The sequence below is a fragment of the Grammomys surdaster genome, unplaced genomic scaffold (assembly GCF_004785775.1).
Source record: "Grammomys surdaster isolate TR1022 unplaced genomic scaffold, NIH_TR_1.0 65, whole genome shotgun sequence".
NCBI classification, from domain to species: Eukaryota; Metazoa; Chordata; class Mammalia; order Rodentia; family Muridae; genus Grammomys; species Grammomys surdaster.
This window is the reverse complement of record NW_021604567.1, coordinates 19726629-19743439: the sequence shown is the minus strand read 5'-3', so window position 1 is coordinate 19743439 and position 16811 is coordinate 19726629. Positions and strand designations below refer to the sequence as shown.

At 40.9% G+C, this 16811-nt stretch overlaps 1 protein-coding gene across 2 annotated transcripts in view; it reads right to left on the bottom strand.

Moving 5' to 3' along the window:
- Pcca (propionyl-CoA carboxylase subunit alpha) overlaps positions 1–13706 on the bottom strand; it is a 308071-nt gene extending 294365 nt beyond the window's left edge. The window contains exon 1 of one of the 2 annotated variants that reach the window (XM_028771105.1): positions 13584–13706. In XM_028771105.1, the coding sequence (XP_028626938.1) occupies positions 13584–13673 (90 nt within the window). In that variant the 5' untranslated portion in view covers positions 13674–13706. The remainder of the gene's footprint in view (positions 1–13583) is intronic. The other variant, XM_028771113.1, reaches the window with a different exon arrangement.
- Positions 13707–16811: the final 3105 nt, after the last annotated feature.

Below are 16811 nucleotides of genomic sequence, written 5' to 3'. Positions count from 1 at the left end.
TATCATTTAATGCAGTTCCTCGTCTTGTGAGGACCCCAACCATAACATTATCTTTGTTCTACTTCATAACTCCAATTTTGCTACTGTTCTGAATCATAATGTAAATATTTTTGGAAAAGGAGGTTTGCCAGAGGGGTCATGACCCACAGGTTGGGATTGACTGCTCTAAAACCAACCTCTTCTTCTCAGGTGGCAGGAACACTAATTCTACCCTATACCAGACTCTACAATTAAAATTCAAGCCCCCAAAAAAGAGATCATTGCATTGTTCTTTTAACCTTTTATTTTGGACAGAGTCTAACTCTATAGCCCTGCCTAGCCTGATGCTTGTTATGTTGGCCTCAAACTGACAGAGATCCATGTGCTTCTACTTTTATTTAATCTTTTAATATTTTTCACTGATAAACTAAAAAGAAAAAGAGACCCAAGTATTCATTTTTTAATGCTTTAAAGATAAAAATTAGTCTTTTTCCTTTGTGTAAGCATATGTATAATATACAGATGTGTACATGTTTGTGATATGCACATTTGCATACAGGTACATATACATGAGTGTACATATGTGTATGAAGCCAAGATCTTTCTTCCATACTGTTCCACCTTACTTTTTAAGTCAGGGTATCAATGAACACAGAGATCAACTACTGGCTAGTGTGGCTTTGCTCCCCCAGCACTAGGGCTTCAGTCACACACCACACCAGGATTTTTTTCCACGGGTTCCAGAGAGCCTAACTCAGCTTCTCATGCTTGGATGGCAGACACATTACTGACTGAGCTATCTTCTCAGGTCAAATTGGTCTTTTAATGTTTAAAATACAAATGCTGGCATTTTTTTTAATCCATGTGTAACTCTCTTTATACAGTATGGCAACTTCATAGCCCTGCTCTTGAGCTGTGGCTCTCAAACTGCACAATGCATCAGAACCACTGGAAGGCTTGCTGAATAAAACAGACAGCTGGACTCACCCCAGACGCTCGACCTCTGCAGGTCTGGGGAACTGCAGCTACACAATGAACCACTGCTCTACAAGCATTCCTGAGGATAAAACCGACAGCAGTCTCCAGCCAGAGAGGGATGCTGGCTGAACGCTTCCTCTGCTCTATCCTGCATCAGAGAGGGATGCTGGCTGGACACTTCCTCTGTTCTACCCCGAGTTCTTCACACAAGTCCTACACAAGCTTGTGCCCACAGAACCCTCACCAACCCACTTCTACAGAACTGTTCTCATACAACCTGATGTGGCAAAAAGTGCCAAATTTATAGCAACCAGCTAGAGGTCCAGAATTTTTTTTTTAAAAGAAGTAACAAGTTACTTCTTAAATTGCTAGTTTCCTTTATCTCCATCTCCCCACCCACATTGGCATGCTAAATACAATAGGAAAAGCCCCAGTATCAAACTTGTATATTCACAAGGGTATTCTACCTGTGCAATGCTAAGATGATACTGAGACAGGCTCTTGCTATGGAGCCCTGGTTGCCTTAATATCACAATGTAGTTAAGTCAGACACAGCAATCCTTCTGTCTCAGTCTCTCTGGTGCTGAGTTTACAGGCATGTGCCACCTTGCCTGGCTTAGAGTAAGCTCCATTTATCCTGATAAATTAAAGTTTCCTTATTTATAGACAGAGACAGCTATCTGTCCACTTCCTTCACTCTCATGACTACTTTAAAAATCAAAGTCATTTTTATACCTAAGAGACATAGATGTCCTTTTTTCTTTTTTGTGACTAAGTTTATTAATATGGTATGATTAAAGAACTAAAGACATACTTGACTGGCCAGCCAGTCTAGCTACCAGTGAGATTCAAAACAATGAAACCATGTAATGACATACCAGGCTGTTCTCGTATCTCTATACTTCCAAATACACACACACACACACACACACATGCACGCACACGCACACGGCTTTTCTCAAGTTTGAATGAGATACTCTACACAGGTATACGGAGATGCTCCAAGAAGCCATACGTTATCAAATGCAAACCCAAGTCCCAGAGACAGGCTACCTGACTACAAGTCATTCCTCAGGAAACATCCTGAGGCTCCCCCAAAATAATACAGACTGTTGCAACTACTATTGATTTGTCCATCAGAACTAAACAGTTACATCCTATTGATGAAAACACCACAGGCTCTGGCTATAAAGACACAAAGGAACCAAGTTAGAACTGAGCTAGAAGTGTCTATCCACCCTATTGGCTTGCCCTCATAGTTTAAAAAGGTACAAAGGAGGCTGCTGAAGAAGAAAAGTCAAGTCTTAATCAGCTATGGATATTGCACACAACACATAATAGACCAGAGGGGCAGGATGTGTCCCTGCTACAATAGTGGGAAGTCTAGTACAGGATAAACAATCACTTTCTGATGGAGACTGAGGCCCACTCGGCAGTAAAGACTTTACGTCTGGTACTCAAAAGCTGGTCAAATGCCCAAAGCATGGACATCATAGGCCCTAGTAGAGGAAGCTATGCTCTTGTTTTCTAAGTGGCTATGTTATCTTCAAATTGCATTCAAAATAATTATATTTAGTTCCATAAATTAGTACTGCTATCAGCTTTGGTCAGAGGAGCTTCTTTAAAAAAAAATAATTTTATTTCATATGCAAGTGTGTGTGCATGTGTATGCATGTGCTGTGCATGTGAAAGTCAGAGCACAACTTAAGAAGTCAATCTTCTCTGACCATCTGGGTACCAGAAAGTAGAACTTGGGTCATCAGGTTTGGTAGCAGGTATCTTTATTGGCTGGGCTATCTCTCTTTCAGTAAACAGCCTAAACTGCAAAGACTCATAATTGGCCAAGGGGCTAAGAATAAGTGATTACTAGGTGTTCAGCTCTAGGTGAACATGTGCACCAGACCCTTCAATGTTCAAGGGAAATCATTAGAAGAAAAGATGGAAATAATTGTCGAGCCAGAGGATTGTGCAGAACTGTGAAATGCCACTGTACTCAAGAATTCACAAAAGTTACGCTTGTCTACAGAAGGCCTGCACAATATTGGACTATCCACATCCTGTTATGAAAGTTTTCTCCCAGTAAACTACTCTTCTTCTACTGGAAGGTGTCTATTGAGATTCCATGACCCATGAACAAAACCACAAAATGTGGTATGTACCTTTCTGTGTTTATGTCTAAAGAATCATTCTTGGTGCCATCTTTATATGTAATTTCTTCCCATTCTAGGCCACAATCAAATAATATTGGGCTTAGCTCCAAAATATATTCTAAATTTGGATGGTCCTCACAAATTCTACCACTATGATCTAAACAAGTCACCATCACCTCTGGTTGATCTTCAGTAGCCTCCTGAGGGGTTTCCTTGTTTCCACTTTACCCATGGAACTCACACTGAAACACTTTTCAGACAGCAGTCACTCACGCTCTTTTCAAAAATGTGAATCTTATTGCTCAAAACATCCATTTAGACTCCAATTTATGTGTCTGTTTGGCATTGATGACCAAGTCGGGACCCCGAATGTGCTAGGCAAACACTCTACCACTGTACATTACAGCCCTCTCATTTTTCAAAAGTTTAACTAAATTGCCCAGGTTGGGCTGAAATGTGATTCACCTGCTTCAGTTCCCTGAGTAGTTGAGATTACAAGCTTGCCCTACCTAAAGCCCAGCTAGACTCTCATTTTTAAACTGTGAACAAGAGTTGAGATGACTGTGTCTTGCCTCACCTCGTTTCTTAACATCCCCACTTCATGCACTTAACTCTACCCCTTGATTGTGCCGGATGCAATCCCATCTCCCAGATTTGCCTTGGCATACTCTCCATCCAAAATGCTGGTCACCTAGTCCATCAGATGCAGGCTGGGTTACCTTAATGTTCAAAGCCATGTGTGCAAAATGCCTTCCCTTTCTCCTATCCAGGACCAACATTATCACTACTTCCTACTCCCTGAAATTTTTCTAAGAAGTAAAAGGAAATGATTTTTGTTAAGTCACAACCAAGTAAAGGAAGCTAAGATATAAAAAAAAAAAAAAAAAAGAATTCTCAGGTGCAGACTTAATCCAATCAAGTTGATCATCAAGATTCATCATAATATGATAACAGTTGCCAACTTAAATAATAGTTGGAGAGATTCTTCAGATAAAAACATATGTGTAAAAAGCAGATCATTGATTGCAATAGACTCTTTTGCATGCCAAAGTAAACAACGTATAGAAGAGGTTGATCAAGAGGGAAAGTTCCTAAAGTTGAAACAAGAAAGATTTTGTAAGATATTTTGTAACACCATCCCTTGGCTACAAGCATGAACAACAAAAGTAATATAAAGTTCAGCAAATGCTGTTGGTCAGATACCTTGTCTTAAAGCAGGGCAGCTATGATCACTGAATCCGGTCCATTAATATGCTTGTGGAGGGAAGAGGAGACCCTGATAAAGCCTGCAGGAGGTGTCTACTATCCTAGTATCCTTGAAACAATGCAGTATTTTTGCATATACCACTTTATCATGCTGTTGAAGCAGCTAATCACTTATGCCCATGCCCACTAACAGTTGACTCTGTTGAAGAAGACTTCCTCCTCACTCAAATCCAATGAACTTACCAAATTCTTTCACCAACCTTTATTTTTAATCCTTGATCTCTCTGTACCTGTGACACACTGTTTTATTCTTTCCTGATCTTTGGTTTTTTTGGGGGGTGGGTGGGTGTTTTGTTTTGTTTTGTTTTTTGGTTGGGATTTTGGGTTTTTTCGGGTTTGGAGACAAGGTTTCCCTGTGTAGCCCTGGTTGTCCTAGAACTTGATCTGTAGACCAGGCTGGCCTCAAAGTCACAGAGATCCACATGCTTCTGCCTCTCAGAGTGCTGGGGTTAAAGGTATTCACCACCGCCACCCTGCAGTTGTATTTCTAAAGATTTGTTTTTATTTCCTGTGTGTGTGAGAGTGTCTGCATATATGTAAATGCACTACACGTATGCAATGCCCATGTAAGCCAAAAGAAACTTTCATATCCCTTCGAATTGGAGTTACAGGGTGTAGTGAAATGCCATACATTCAAGAGAAATGCTATACATAGCAAGAGAAGCAAGTGTTCTCAACTACTAAGCACCTCCAGCCACAGTTCCTCCCCAGTCTTACCAGCATGTATCACAATGAGACCGAAAAGATGCTTCAGAAATACTTTGAAATATTCTTTATGTGCAAAGACAGCTACAACAACAGAGAGACAGACATGGATGAATGGAAATTACTTCTTGAATGTTCTTCCCCTGTATTATGGATTAGTCAAGAATTAAAGACTTGGTATCCAAAGCAGAAACATTCAAAGGTGTGTCTAGAGAGTGGTTGGATCCAGAGAGCCCTGACTCTAATGGTGGCTTCATAATTTGATGGTACTTGTGGAGAAGCCATCATTAACGCCATCAGTGCTAATATCCAGAGATGGGGCCTGGATAAAGGAAGGTCACTAAGAGCAGGTTCTTAGGGACTTTATCTTGTCTGAGCCCCCTTCCTGTTCTCTGCCTCCTGTCCATCATGAGGTAGCTGTGCTGCCCCAATGTTCCCCACTATGATGTTCAGCCTCACCTTAGACCCACAGAAGTAGAACACACATGAATATTAAATAAGACCTCTGTGACAGGGAGCCAAATTAACCAACTCCCCTTTTTATCTCTTGGGTACCCATCAGTAGTGAAGAGTTAACACACTGTACCCTGGTCGCCTGGAACCACAGATACCTCTATGAGACCCTGTATTTCTGTCTAAAATTTTCATTCATAGGCTGGAGAGATGGCTCAGTGGTTAAGACCACTGGCTGCTCTTCCAGAGGAGAAGTCCCGAGTTCAAGTCCCAGAAACCACGTGGTGACTCATAACCATCTGTATGGGATCCAATGCCTTCTTCTGGTATGTCTGAAGATAGCTACAGTGTACTAATATATATTAAATAAATAAATAAATATTTTTTTTAAATTTACATTCGCATCCTTTGACCCTGTTTACCTACTACCAACAAAAATAAGTGGATGGATGGATGGATGGATGGATGGATGGATGGATGGGAAAGATGGTTCAGTGGTTAAAGTACTAGCTGTTCTTCCATAAGACCAGAGGTTCCATTCTCACACCTATACAGCAGCTTACAACTGTCTGGAACTCTAGTTCTGTCTTAGTTAGGGTTTGACTGCTGTGAACAGACACCATGACCAGGCAACTCTTATAAGGACAACATTTAATTGGGACTGGTTTAAAGGTTCAGAGCTTCAGTCCATAATCATCAAAGCAGGAAGCATAACAGGATCTAGGCACGCACAATGCAGGCAGAGCTGAGAGTTCTACATCTTCATTTGAAGGTTGCTAGTGGAAGACTGGCTTTCAGGCAGCTAGGGTAAGGGCCTTATAGCCCACACCTACAGTGACACACCTACTCCAACAAGGCCACACCTCCTAATAGTGCCACTCCCTGGGTCAAGCATATACAAACCATCACAAGTTCTAAGGGATCTCCTGGCCTCCTTAGGCACTGCATATATGTGGTACACAAGCACACATAAAAACAACCATATACATAAAATTTTAAAATGAAAATAAGTATATAGATGAACCATGGGTCCATTTAAGCATTTTTTTTTCCTTTCTCTTGATCAAAAATGTCACCAACTTCCCTTATAGTTAGAGCAGGGCTATTGTCATGTTTTTCCTCTGTTTTGAACTGATGAAACAAATGATAGCCAAAATGTAGGAGTTTAAATGTACTACTGACCAGCCTAGAAGGCATGGTGGCCAAGGCCTTTAATCCCAGCTCTCAGAAGGCAGAGGCATTCAAGGTCAGCCTGATCTATACAATAATTCCAGGACAGCCTAGGTTATACAGAGAAACCCTTGAATGGATAAATAACTAAATAAATGTACAAATACCATCATTTTTTGCCATCAATGTTTTATTATACTAGAAATCAGTTTCTGAAATAAGCTTAGGGTTTGTTGTTGTTGTTGTTGTTGTTGTTGTTTTACAAACTAAATGTTAAAAAGACTTACCTTAAAAAAAATTTTTTTTAATTAAAAAAAAAAAGATTTACCTTTGGCCAATCCTAAAGCACTAGGTACGTTTATGCTTTTCAAAAGTACAGGTTAAGTTTTTAAACTATGACAGTGTCACACAATGAGACTATCATTCAGCATACAAGTTATAACTGGAACAGCAAGGCTTTGGACTCATACAGTCCACGGTTCAGACTTTACCCCAGTCAACTGTATATCCTTAAATTACTTAACAGCTCAAGTTTAGTTTCCTCTTGTAAAGCTTGGATTTCTGACCTAGCTGCTACATGGATAAAATATGTGAAGGGCTGGGGATATAGCACCATAATGGAATGCTAGGCCAGCATACACACGACAAATCATAAAGATACAGTGGGACACACCAGTCGTCTCAGCACTCTAAAACTGGAGGCAAAAGGACAAGAAGTTCAGTGCAAAGTCAACTACAGAGAGAGCTGGAGGTCGGCTGAGCCTTCAAGAGACCAGTCTCAGAGCTGGGAGTGGGAATGAAAACCATTTAAGGCATATAAAAGCTCAATAAACTGTTACAATTACCATAAAACTAACACCTCTAGCCACTGAACGTAGCTGGAAAGAAAAAAAGAAAAAAAAACAAGTATTTAAACAAGAATGTGTTTTAAAGGTTGTTTTACAAATCAAATAAGTAAAGACTAAATGTGAACTCGATGTGAGACAGAATAGAAACACAGCACAAACCATGGGCACATGGATGCATGGGGACAAGAAGGAGCTCCCAACTTAGGAATCTGGTTCAAACCTCTTGCCAGCTGAAAAATCAATAATTCCAACACAATTAACCACATTTTCTGTGAAGGTTGCTCACGTACACATAATAGTCTTTTATAGGGAGAATGTTAACAAATTAGGGAAGGTTATAGGCCCTCAGGGGATCTACTACTGTTGTTTTCCTAAATGGACATCTTGTTCGACTGGAGCGCTCATAGGTTAAGAGCACTGGATGCTCTTCTGGAGAAATCAGGACTCAATTCCCAGCACCACATGGTAGCTCACAACCATCTGTAACTCCAGGTCCAATGGATCCAATGCCCTCTTCCGACCTCCATAGCCACAAGGCATATATATACATGGTGCATAGACATACATGCAGGCAAAATACAAACACATGTAAAGGAAAAATAATAATTTTAAATTTAAAAATTAGCACTTTCTCAAACTGCCTTCTAAATATCTATATTTATATCCACAGACTAGTGTCCCTCAGCCTTAGTCAGAGAGGGTTCCGGTTTCAGTAGGTGGCAGTTAATGCAAGGTTCATAAGTAGTGCAAGTGCTGAAAGCAGGTGACTGTAGAGTGCTCAGTCCTAAAGGGACATCTCTGTGACCCCTTCAATTGCTCAGAAAGCATCATTAAAGAGTGAGCAGAGAGTGTCAGAGCAGGGAAATGGAGAACAGTACTGTGACACTCTGTCTTCCAAATACAGCACATACACTGCAACTATGAACTCACAGCATCCTTCACAAGATCTAGCTGTCAATATCCTCCAAAAGACAAAGACTGAAGGCCTCACTCCCCTGTGAAGAGCTATTGGCAGGCGAAAGTTATTGGAGGGAGGGGGTGGTAGCTATTCTTTGTTGTAAATTTGACTACATCTGAAATTAACTAAAACCCAAGTAGATGGGTACCTTTACTCTGGGCCACACCTTCTGCTGGCATGCTGGCAGCCTATAGAAAAGATATTAGAAAGGACGTGTTCTCTCTCTCTCTCTCTCTCTCTCTCTCTCTCTCTCTCTCTCTCTCTCTCCCTCAATCTCCTTCCCTCCCTCCCTCCCTCCCTCTCTGCTTATTCTCCATATCTCTGGCAAGTGTATTCCTTCACTGGGCAATACAGCACACCTTTTTGGGGTTCCAATATATACTGATGGCCAGTTGAGACATACAGCCTCATGAAAAGAACAGCTATTGGGTTTTTGGACTAGCTAGACCACAGCTTGTAAATCATTCTAATAAATCCTAGACAGTTGGGTAGGTAGATAGATGATAGATAGATAGATAGATAGATAGATAGATAGATAGATAGATGATAGATAGTAGATAGACACAATAAGACAGACAGACAGACAGATAGATAATAGATAGATTCTATCAGTTCTGTTTCTCTACAGAACCCCAGGGAAGGAGGTTTTGGGTTGGTATTTGTTTGTTTGTTTGTTTGTTTGTTTGTTTGTTTGTTTGTTTCAGTGTAGTATCCACTGGTAAATTGTAGTAAAAATCTTAAGCTTCTGGCAACCCTTCTGATTTGCAGTTGTACCTCACCAGCTGTAATCCTAGCTAGTAACAGGAGTCATCGCAAGACTTACTTGGGCTCCTTAGCAACTCTTGAGATATAACTTCAGAAGCCATGAAAGCAGAAGACAGGACTCCTGTAATGACACTTAACTGCACCTTTCCTTCCAAAAGCCCACATGTGTTCTTGTGTAAGACTTGGGTATGTCTTACTTTCTCTTTCTCTTAACTACTACACTTAAATCTATGTTAGAAATGTCTTTTAGTAAACTCTAACTCTGCTTCAGTCTGCTTCAGTTTAAAATTCTTTTCTGCAGCAAAATCAAGGCTACAGCTTTACCTGAGTAGAGGTCCCTAGAAGATAAGGAAGCACCTCAGACTGTAGGAGGAGGGTGGGACAGTGTCCTGCTGCCACTGATAATCCATATACCGTAAAACCAAGCACATCTGCTAACTGGCTTGAAGAATATTCTAGAATTCCTAGACTAGCCAAGAGTAAGCTATCTGCCTTCATCCAGAAGGTTTACAGAAATAGAAAGGGAGGGGGTAAAATCTTGAAAAATCTTCAAACAGTGGTGGAATGAAGTTCAAGTCCACATACAGGAAGCATGTAGAGGAGGCCAGAAGCAGTCCCACATCATGGTGAAGGTCGGAGGAGGAATGCTCTGTGACACAACTGTGACAAGCACTCTGCCACCTGACATTCAGCACCTACTGTGACACTGTGCTAAGACAACAACATGCAGCCTCTGCTGACACATTAAAGAAGCCTAAGATGAGAGATCCCATGCATCCGAGATACAGCTCTGTTGCTTGAGTACATGCTAGCATGACCCCAGCTCCGCATAAATTAGTACTGTAGTGAAGCACTAATTCCAGCACTCAGGAATCAGATCACAGGTTCAAGGCCAGGCAAGCTTGTATGAGATCCATTCTCAAAACACAAAGGAGGGAGGTTAATGATGGCTTAGCAGCCAAGAGTGCACACAGCTCTTTTAAAGAATCCAGATTCTATCACAATCATCCACATGACAACTTACAACTGACTAACTCCAGTTTCCAGGGGTCCACCGTCCCTTCTACTACGACATGCACATGGTACAGATAAACTCATGAAAGAGTGCAGACATCTTTTAAAAAAAAAGAAAGAAAGACAGAAACAAAAAGCAAAAAACAAGGGGGCAGGTGTGATGGCTCAGAGAATAAAGGCACTTGCAGCATAGCCTGATGACATTGTGGAAGGCAAAAACTAACTCTTGAAAGTTTCCCACACTATGGTACCCACACCTACACTCAATAAATGTAATTTTAAAATTAAAAAAAAAAAATAAGTGCTAGGGAGACAGCTCAATCAGTAAAGTGCTTGCCATGCAAGCATGAGGACCAGAGTCTGATCTCTGAAAAAGCCAGGTACAGATTATCCCTGGGAAAGCACAGACAGGAAGCCCAGGGTTTATTGATTAGCCAGTCTAACTAAATCAAAGAGCTCCAGATTCAGTAAGACATCCTGTCCAAAAAAAAAAAAAGTGGGAAGTGACTGAGAAAGACACCTGACCCTGACCTCTGGTCTCTACATGCATGAACACACATGTGCACATTCACATACAAAGAAAGCTTCTATAAAGTCGGAAACCATCTGATTCCTCTCCAGCAACAACCAGGCTCTGCTCGAGAGCCTCTATGGACTTTTCTCACGTCCTCAGTGTTCCCTGTGGACATGGGTCCAGGACATGACCTGTTCTCTCACAACAACACTATTTTTTTTTCTAGAAAATTATATATATGTATATATATAATTTTTGAAGATTTTTTTTAATTTATGTGTATAAGTGTTTTACTTGTGTGTGTGTGTGTCTCTGTACCACATGTATATCTGGTGCCTTGGAAGAAGGCCAGAACCCCTAATGGTTGTGAGTGAATTGATCCCAGGTCCTCTGGAAGTGCTTTTAAGGACTGAGCCATCTCTCTAGGCCCAATTGTGTGAATTTTTTGCCATTTTGTTATAGTTGTGTATATGATAAAGGTCAGAGCACAACCTTGTAGAATCAGTTCTTTCCTTCCACCTTTGTTTGGGTTCCAAGTATGAAACCCAAGTCATCAGGTTTTTGTAGCAATTCTCCTTGCCCACTGAGCCATCTAATCTGTCCATGTTGAAACATTGTTTAATTTAAAATTACAAGTATTGACTGTTTCTAGGAAGCTGGTAGTGTAGCTCCGTGGAACAGCTCTAACTCAATGTACCAGGCCTAGAGCTTCCAAATTCCAAGACTGCCACTTACTAGTTCTATGGCTTTAAGCAAGTCATCTAACACTTCAGGCCTTGAGTCTATCTTCTGTAAGTGGTGCCATATACTTAATACAAGGACTGAATGACTTAATTCACAATAGTTGCCTAGGGTATAAGGTCAAAATACTGACTTGGTCAACTCAGTCTATTTTACTTTATTTCACCACCAAAACTTCTCAACAGCCTTTTAAAGTCATTGCCTCATTACTAGAGGAAATTTCATAAACACTGGGAACTGTACTCACCCCCTACATAGGAGGCATTCAATAAAAACTTGTTTTAGATAGATAGATAGATAGATAGATAGATAGATAGATAGATGATAGATAAAAGATATATATAACATATATATAACAAACAAATCTTTTATATATATATATTTTATATATATCTTTTATATTATATATATATTTTATATATATATATCTTGTATATTATATATATAAAAGCATATATCCAATATACAACATCCAAACCTGATGTGGTGGTGAATACCTGTAATGCCAGCACTTGGAAAGTGGAGCAGGGGTTGGGGATTTAGCTCCGTGGTAAAGTGCTTATCTAACAGTGCAAGGCCCCAGGGCTCAGTCCTCAGCCCTGGGATGGGGGGAGGAAAGTGGGGGGGCAGGAGACCAAAATCTTCTTCCAATACACAGCAAATCTGAGGTCAAGCTAGGCTAAGTGAGGCCCTGTCTCAAGAAAGCAAACCCCACAAAAGTAGAAATATATAAAGTGTGACTCCAAAGACCATACTTTCATAATTTCATAAGGAAATGTGTCAGAGTCTTAGCAAGAGCAGACATAGATTAAATGATTACAGGATGATAAAAGTTAAGGAAGAAAAGTGGTGTGGCAACCCAGAACAGTGAGAGCCAGTGTTCCATTCTGAGACTGGCACCAGGCATAATCTTCCAGCTCACACTACCTAAGTGGGACTGTTTGCATTTCCTTAAAAAGAGTAAAATGGGCTGAGCACAGCAGTATACTCTACACTCAGGAGTCAGAGGCAGAGAGATCTCTGTGACTTTGAGACCAGACTAGTCTACACAGAGTGTTCCAGAACAGCCAGTGGCTACACAGAGAGACATGTTTCTCATTAAATAAATAAATAAATAAATAAATAAATAAATAGGCAGATCATTCAAGTGTCAGCTCCAACTTCAATGATCATAAACCAAACCAAACGTTGTAGAAAATAAATTTTTAACTTTTTCTTCTGAGAGGTAGGGAAGGTGTTAAGACAGATTTCCTCTATGTAACCTAGCCTGGCCTTGAACTCACAATCCTCAGCCTTTCCAATGGTGTGATCACAAGTGCACAGCACTACACATGATTGTACGGCAGGGAAGCTTATGAGGCACGCTCAACCAGCTTTCAAGGGTATTTCCGGGTATCTTCATTTTAAGAAATCTGCTCAAGTAAATTAGTAAGTGTACTTGGAAAGTTAGTGAAATCAATGCCTGTAAGGTCAATATATCCCATATGGAAGGTTAACACAAACTCCAAATCTGTGAGTCAAAATGTCACCAACGGCACACAGGGTGAACCAGTGACGTGAACTACGTTCCTAATCAGGCTAAGCAGTCCTTAGCAAGAAAAATAAATTCAGAGGTTGCATTTCTCACTCATTACAATGGTGTCATACAGTTTAAGCAGGATTTCAGGTCACACGTGTACTGTTAGCAATCTTGACTTAACACAGTATTTTCAAACTCACAGCCTTAACTATTCAAACAGCAATCCACGATGCCCCCTTCAAAGTCGCTGCAAAGACAGCAAAAGAGCATGTGAACTCTTACAAGCGCTATCTAGAAAGCTGCAGGAGAAGTCAGCACTGGGATCCAAGCCCGAAGGCCATCCCGGAGGAGCACAGGAAAAGCTCGGCCCGCTTAAGCTTGTGCACTCGGGTAGGAGCGTTCAAGAGATGCCCAGTGGCAGGATGAAGTGTGAGTGCAGCCTGCTCGGGGCCCGGGCCTGGGGCCGCGGGTGTCGCCTGGGAATCCCGGGCAACCAGGCCCACGCGAGCCCGGCTCTGCTCACCTTCAGCGTCCACAGCAGTTGCTGCGAGGACCGCCGCCAATGCCTCCTGGCCGCCAACAGCGTTACCGTCCTGACCAACAGCCCCGCCATTGTCAACCCAGCCGACTTGCCTGCCGCTGACCTCTCACCCCCGTCAGGGGGCGGGGAAGGGGAGCGCCCACGATGCGGCCAATTAGGAGCCTTGGGTTCTAAGCTCCGCCCCTGGGCGAGTAGGATTGGGAGGGAGCTGGTCTGGCTGCAGCGCAGAGCCAGACGACTGGGAGCTGTGTACACCGGGTTAAGAGCCGCGCTAGGACCCGGAGGGAGCCGACCAAGGAGCTCCAGGGGCCAGACCAACTCCCCTACTGCTGAAAAAGCTGACTGGAGCCGGCACTCGGCCACCGAAGAACCACCGCTGGCCAATCGGGTGCATCCATGCTCCTTTTAATTTCTCTCTGGATATTTCAAAGTAGATCTCACCATCTCTGTATCAGGACTGGTGCTCAATTACTTCGCCTGTCCTACCGAATTAACTTGAAACAGTCACGAAGCCAGGCTGCAACAAGCGGACAGTCAGAAAGACCAAACGCAATATTTGCAGATGGCAAAGAAGCTGCAAGTTTTTAGCAAAGGATTTCCTGTTTCACTGGCTCCAGGAGACGATCCCATTTCCCTAGTTAAGAAACACAGTTTCCCTCGTCTCTTCCCTCTTGCTACAGGACTGTCCTTGCCATCTTTGCATTTAGTTTGTTGTTTTAAAGAGCTGTTGTTTTAAAGTACTACAGAGATTCCTTCAATGAAAGGAACCTGAAGTAGAAACTACTTAGCTCTATAAAAGGGCTTACTTACCACCAAGCTTGAGGGCCTGAGTCTGATTCCTGGGACCTAAATCACAGAAGGAAAGTTCCACAAGTTGTTCTCTGACCTCCACATGCATGTCATGGGATATGTACACCCACACATGTGCACACGCATACATACAGAAAAGTTTTTCATCTGAAAAGTACAAAGTAAGTGCACTGAACAAAAAGTATAATATCCAGTTGTATTTTTATTTATTGATGCTTTTGTATATAAATGTTTTTTGCTTGCATGACTGTGTGTGTACCACATGTGTGCCTGGTGCCTGCAGAGGTCAAAAGGCATCAGATTCTTAGAACTGGAGTTACAAACTGGAGTTGGGAATCGAACACGGATGCTCTGAAAAAAATAATCAGTGTTCTTAACTGTTGAGCCATCTCGTCAACATTGATAAGATCCATGTACACAGCCCATGAAATGCCTGTCTCGCTCTCAACTCTGTCCCTGAATAACAACTATAGGAGATTCTTGAAGCTTATGTCAAAGAGACTTTCTCAATCTGGTCACAACTTACTAGATAAGAATATTAACCTAATTATGGCAATTTCCAAAGTTCTCAGATATGATTGAAAGCGCCAACCCTACCCTTACAGTTCTGTCCATAATAACTAGTTAGACCCTTTAATTATAATCTATGACAACAAGCAACATTGTAACTACCATTGTTCAGAAGCTACTTGTTTGTTCTTACAAATAGGTTTAGATTAAAGATAAACTTAATTCTTTGTGTCCCAAAAGATTAAACAGCTACAAAGTCTAATTTCTGCTTCAGATAAAGGGAGTAGATAAAATACTGTGTAGTGAATACTTCAGAGGGAGGTCTGAATGAGTCAAGCCTTGGACTTTGTAAGATAACACTTGTCTTAGGTTCTTCAGCAGATAAGATTGATGAAAGTAGACACCCAGCTAGCAGAGCAGGGACAGATCTGAGCAGTGTGAGTCCTCAGCTGTGTAACCCACTATGCTAAAACCTCTCTACATGCATGGCTTCAACTGTGGCTTTTAATTTTTTTAAAGACGTATTTATTTTTAAGTGTATGAATGTTTTGCCTACATGTGTTATCTATGATGTACATATAGTGCTCATGGAGGCCATAAAAGGGTGTCAGACCCTCTGAGAACTGGAGTTACTGACATTATTAGCAAGTGGGTGCTAGGAACTGAACCTGGGTCCCCTGGCAGAACAGCCAGTGCTGTTAATCACTGAGCCATCTTTCCAGCCCTGTTGTTTTCTCTTGAAGATCTGCTCCTTTCTGAAGGGAAACAGAGAGGAAGTGTATTTGGGAAAAAGGAGAGGTCAAAAGAACTGGGAGGACTGAACAGAGGGGAAACTGTGATCAGAACGTATTGTATGAGAGAAGAATCTATTTTCAATTTTAAAAAATTATCAACTTAGCTGGTTGGGCACACATGTAATCCCAGTTCTTCAGAGATGAGAGTTGGAGAATTCTCACTTCCATTCAAGGGTGAGCTCTATAATAATAACTAATAATATGAATTAATCTTATCACTATTTTCATCCCCAGTTGATACATCTATAATATAACTCCTGTATATAAGGTCCAAGGAACATCAAAGAAGAGGAGGCAGAAAGATAGTAAGAGCTCGAGAAGACCAGGAAATTTTCTTTGAGACTGTGTCTCCTAGAAATGACAGGGAGGCTTGGGTCATGATACCTCAACAATATGGCTGTCTAAATAAGACCTGAACAAGAAGATATGTATATGTATATGTATATGTATATGTATATATATACATATATTTACATATATATGTATGTAGATATATAATACATTTATTTTATACATAATATATAAATTAAATATAACATAATATATGTAATAAATATAATACAATGAAAGCTATACTGTATTTACTTTAAATTTTTAAAATTATATATTTCATTAACAAATTTAAATTTAATAATTTATCACCTAAAAAGTAAAAAAAAAAAATGCAGGTTTGAATGGAGAGGTGCCCCAATTAATGTAGATTATTAACAGACACATACTATATTATTCTATTTTTCTCTGACTGCATTTTTAAAATATTGGTACAGTTTAGCTGAGAACTCACAGCTGTCATCTTGCCTCAGCCTTCCGAGTGTTCAGATTTCAGGCATCAGCACCATGACTCTGTTCCTGCCATTTTTTCTCATAAGGATATTAATACCATCTGATCAGGGACCCACTTTTATGATTTCTATTGACCTGAATTCTTGTTTTGTTTTGTGTTTTGTTTTATTGTTTTTTTTTTTCAAGACAAGATCTCTCTGTGTGCCCCTGGCTGACCTAGAACTCTATGTAGACCACAGAAACTTGCCTGCTTCTACCTCTCATGTTCTGGTATTAAAGGTACACACCACCACAACAGGCTCTGGATTGCTTT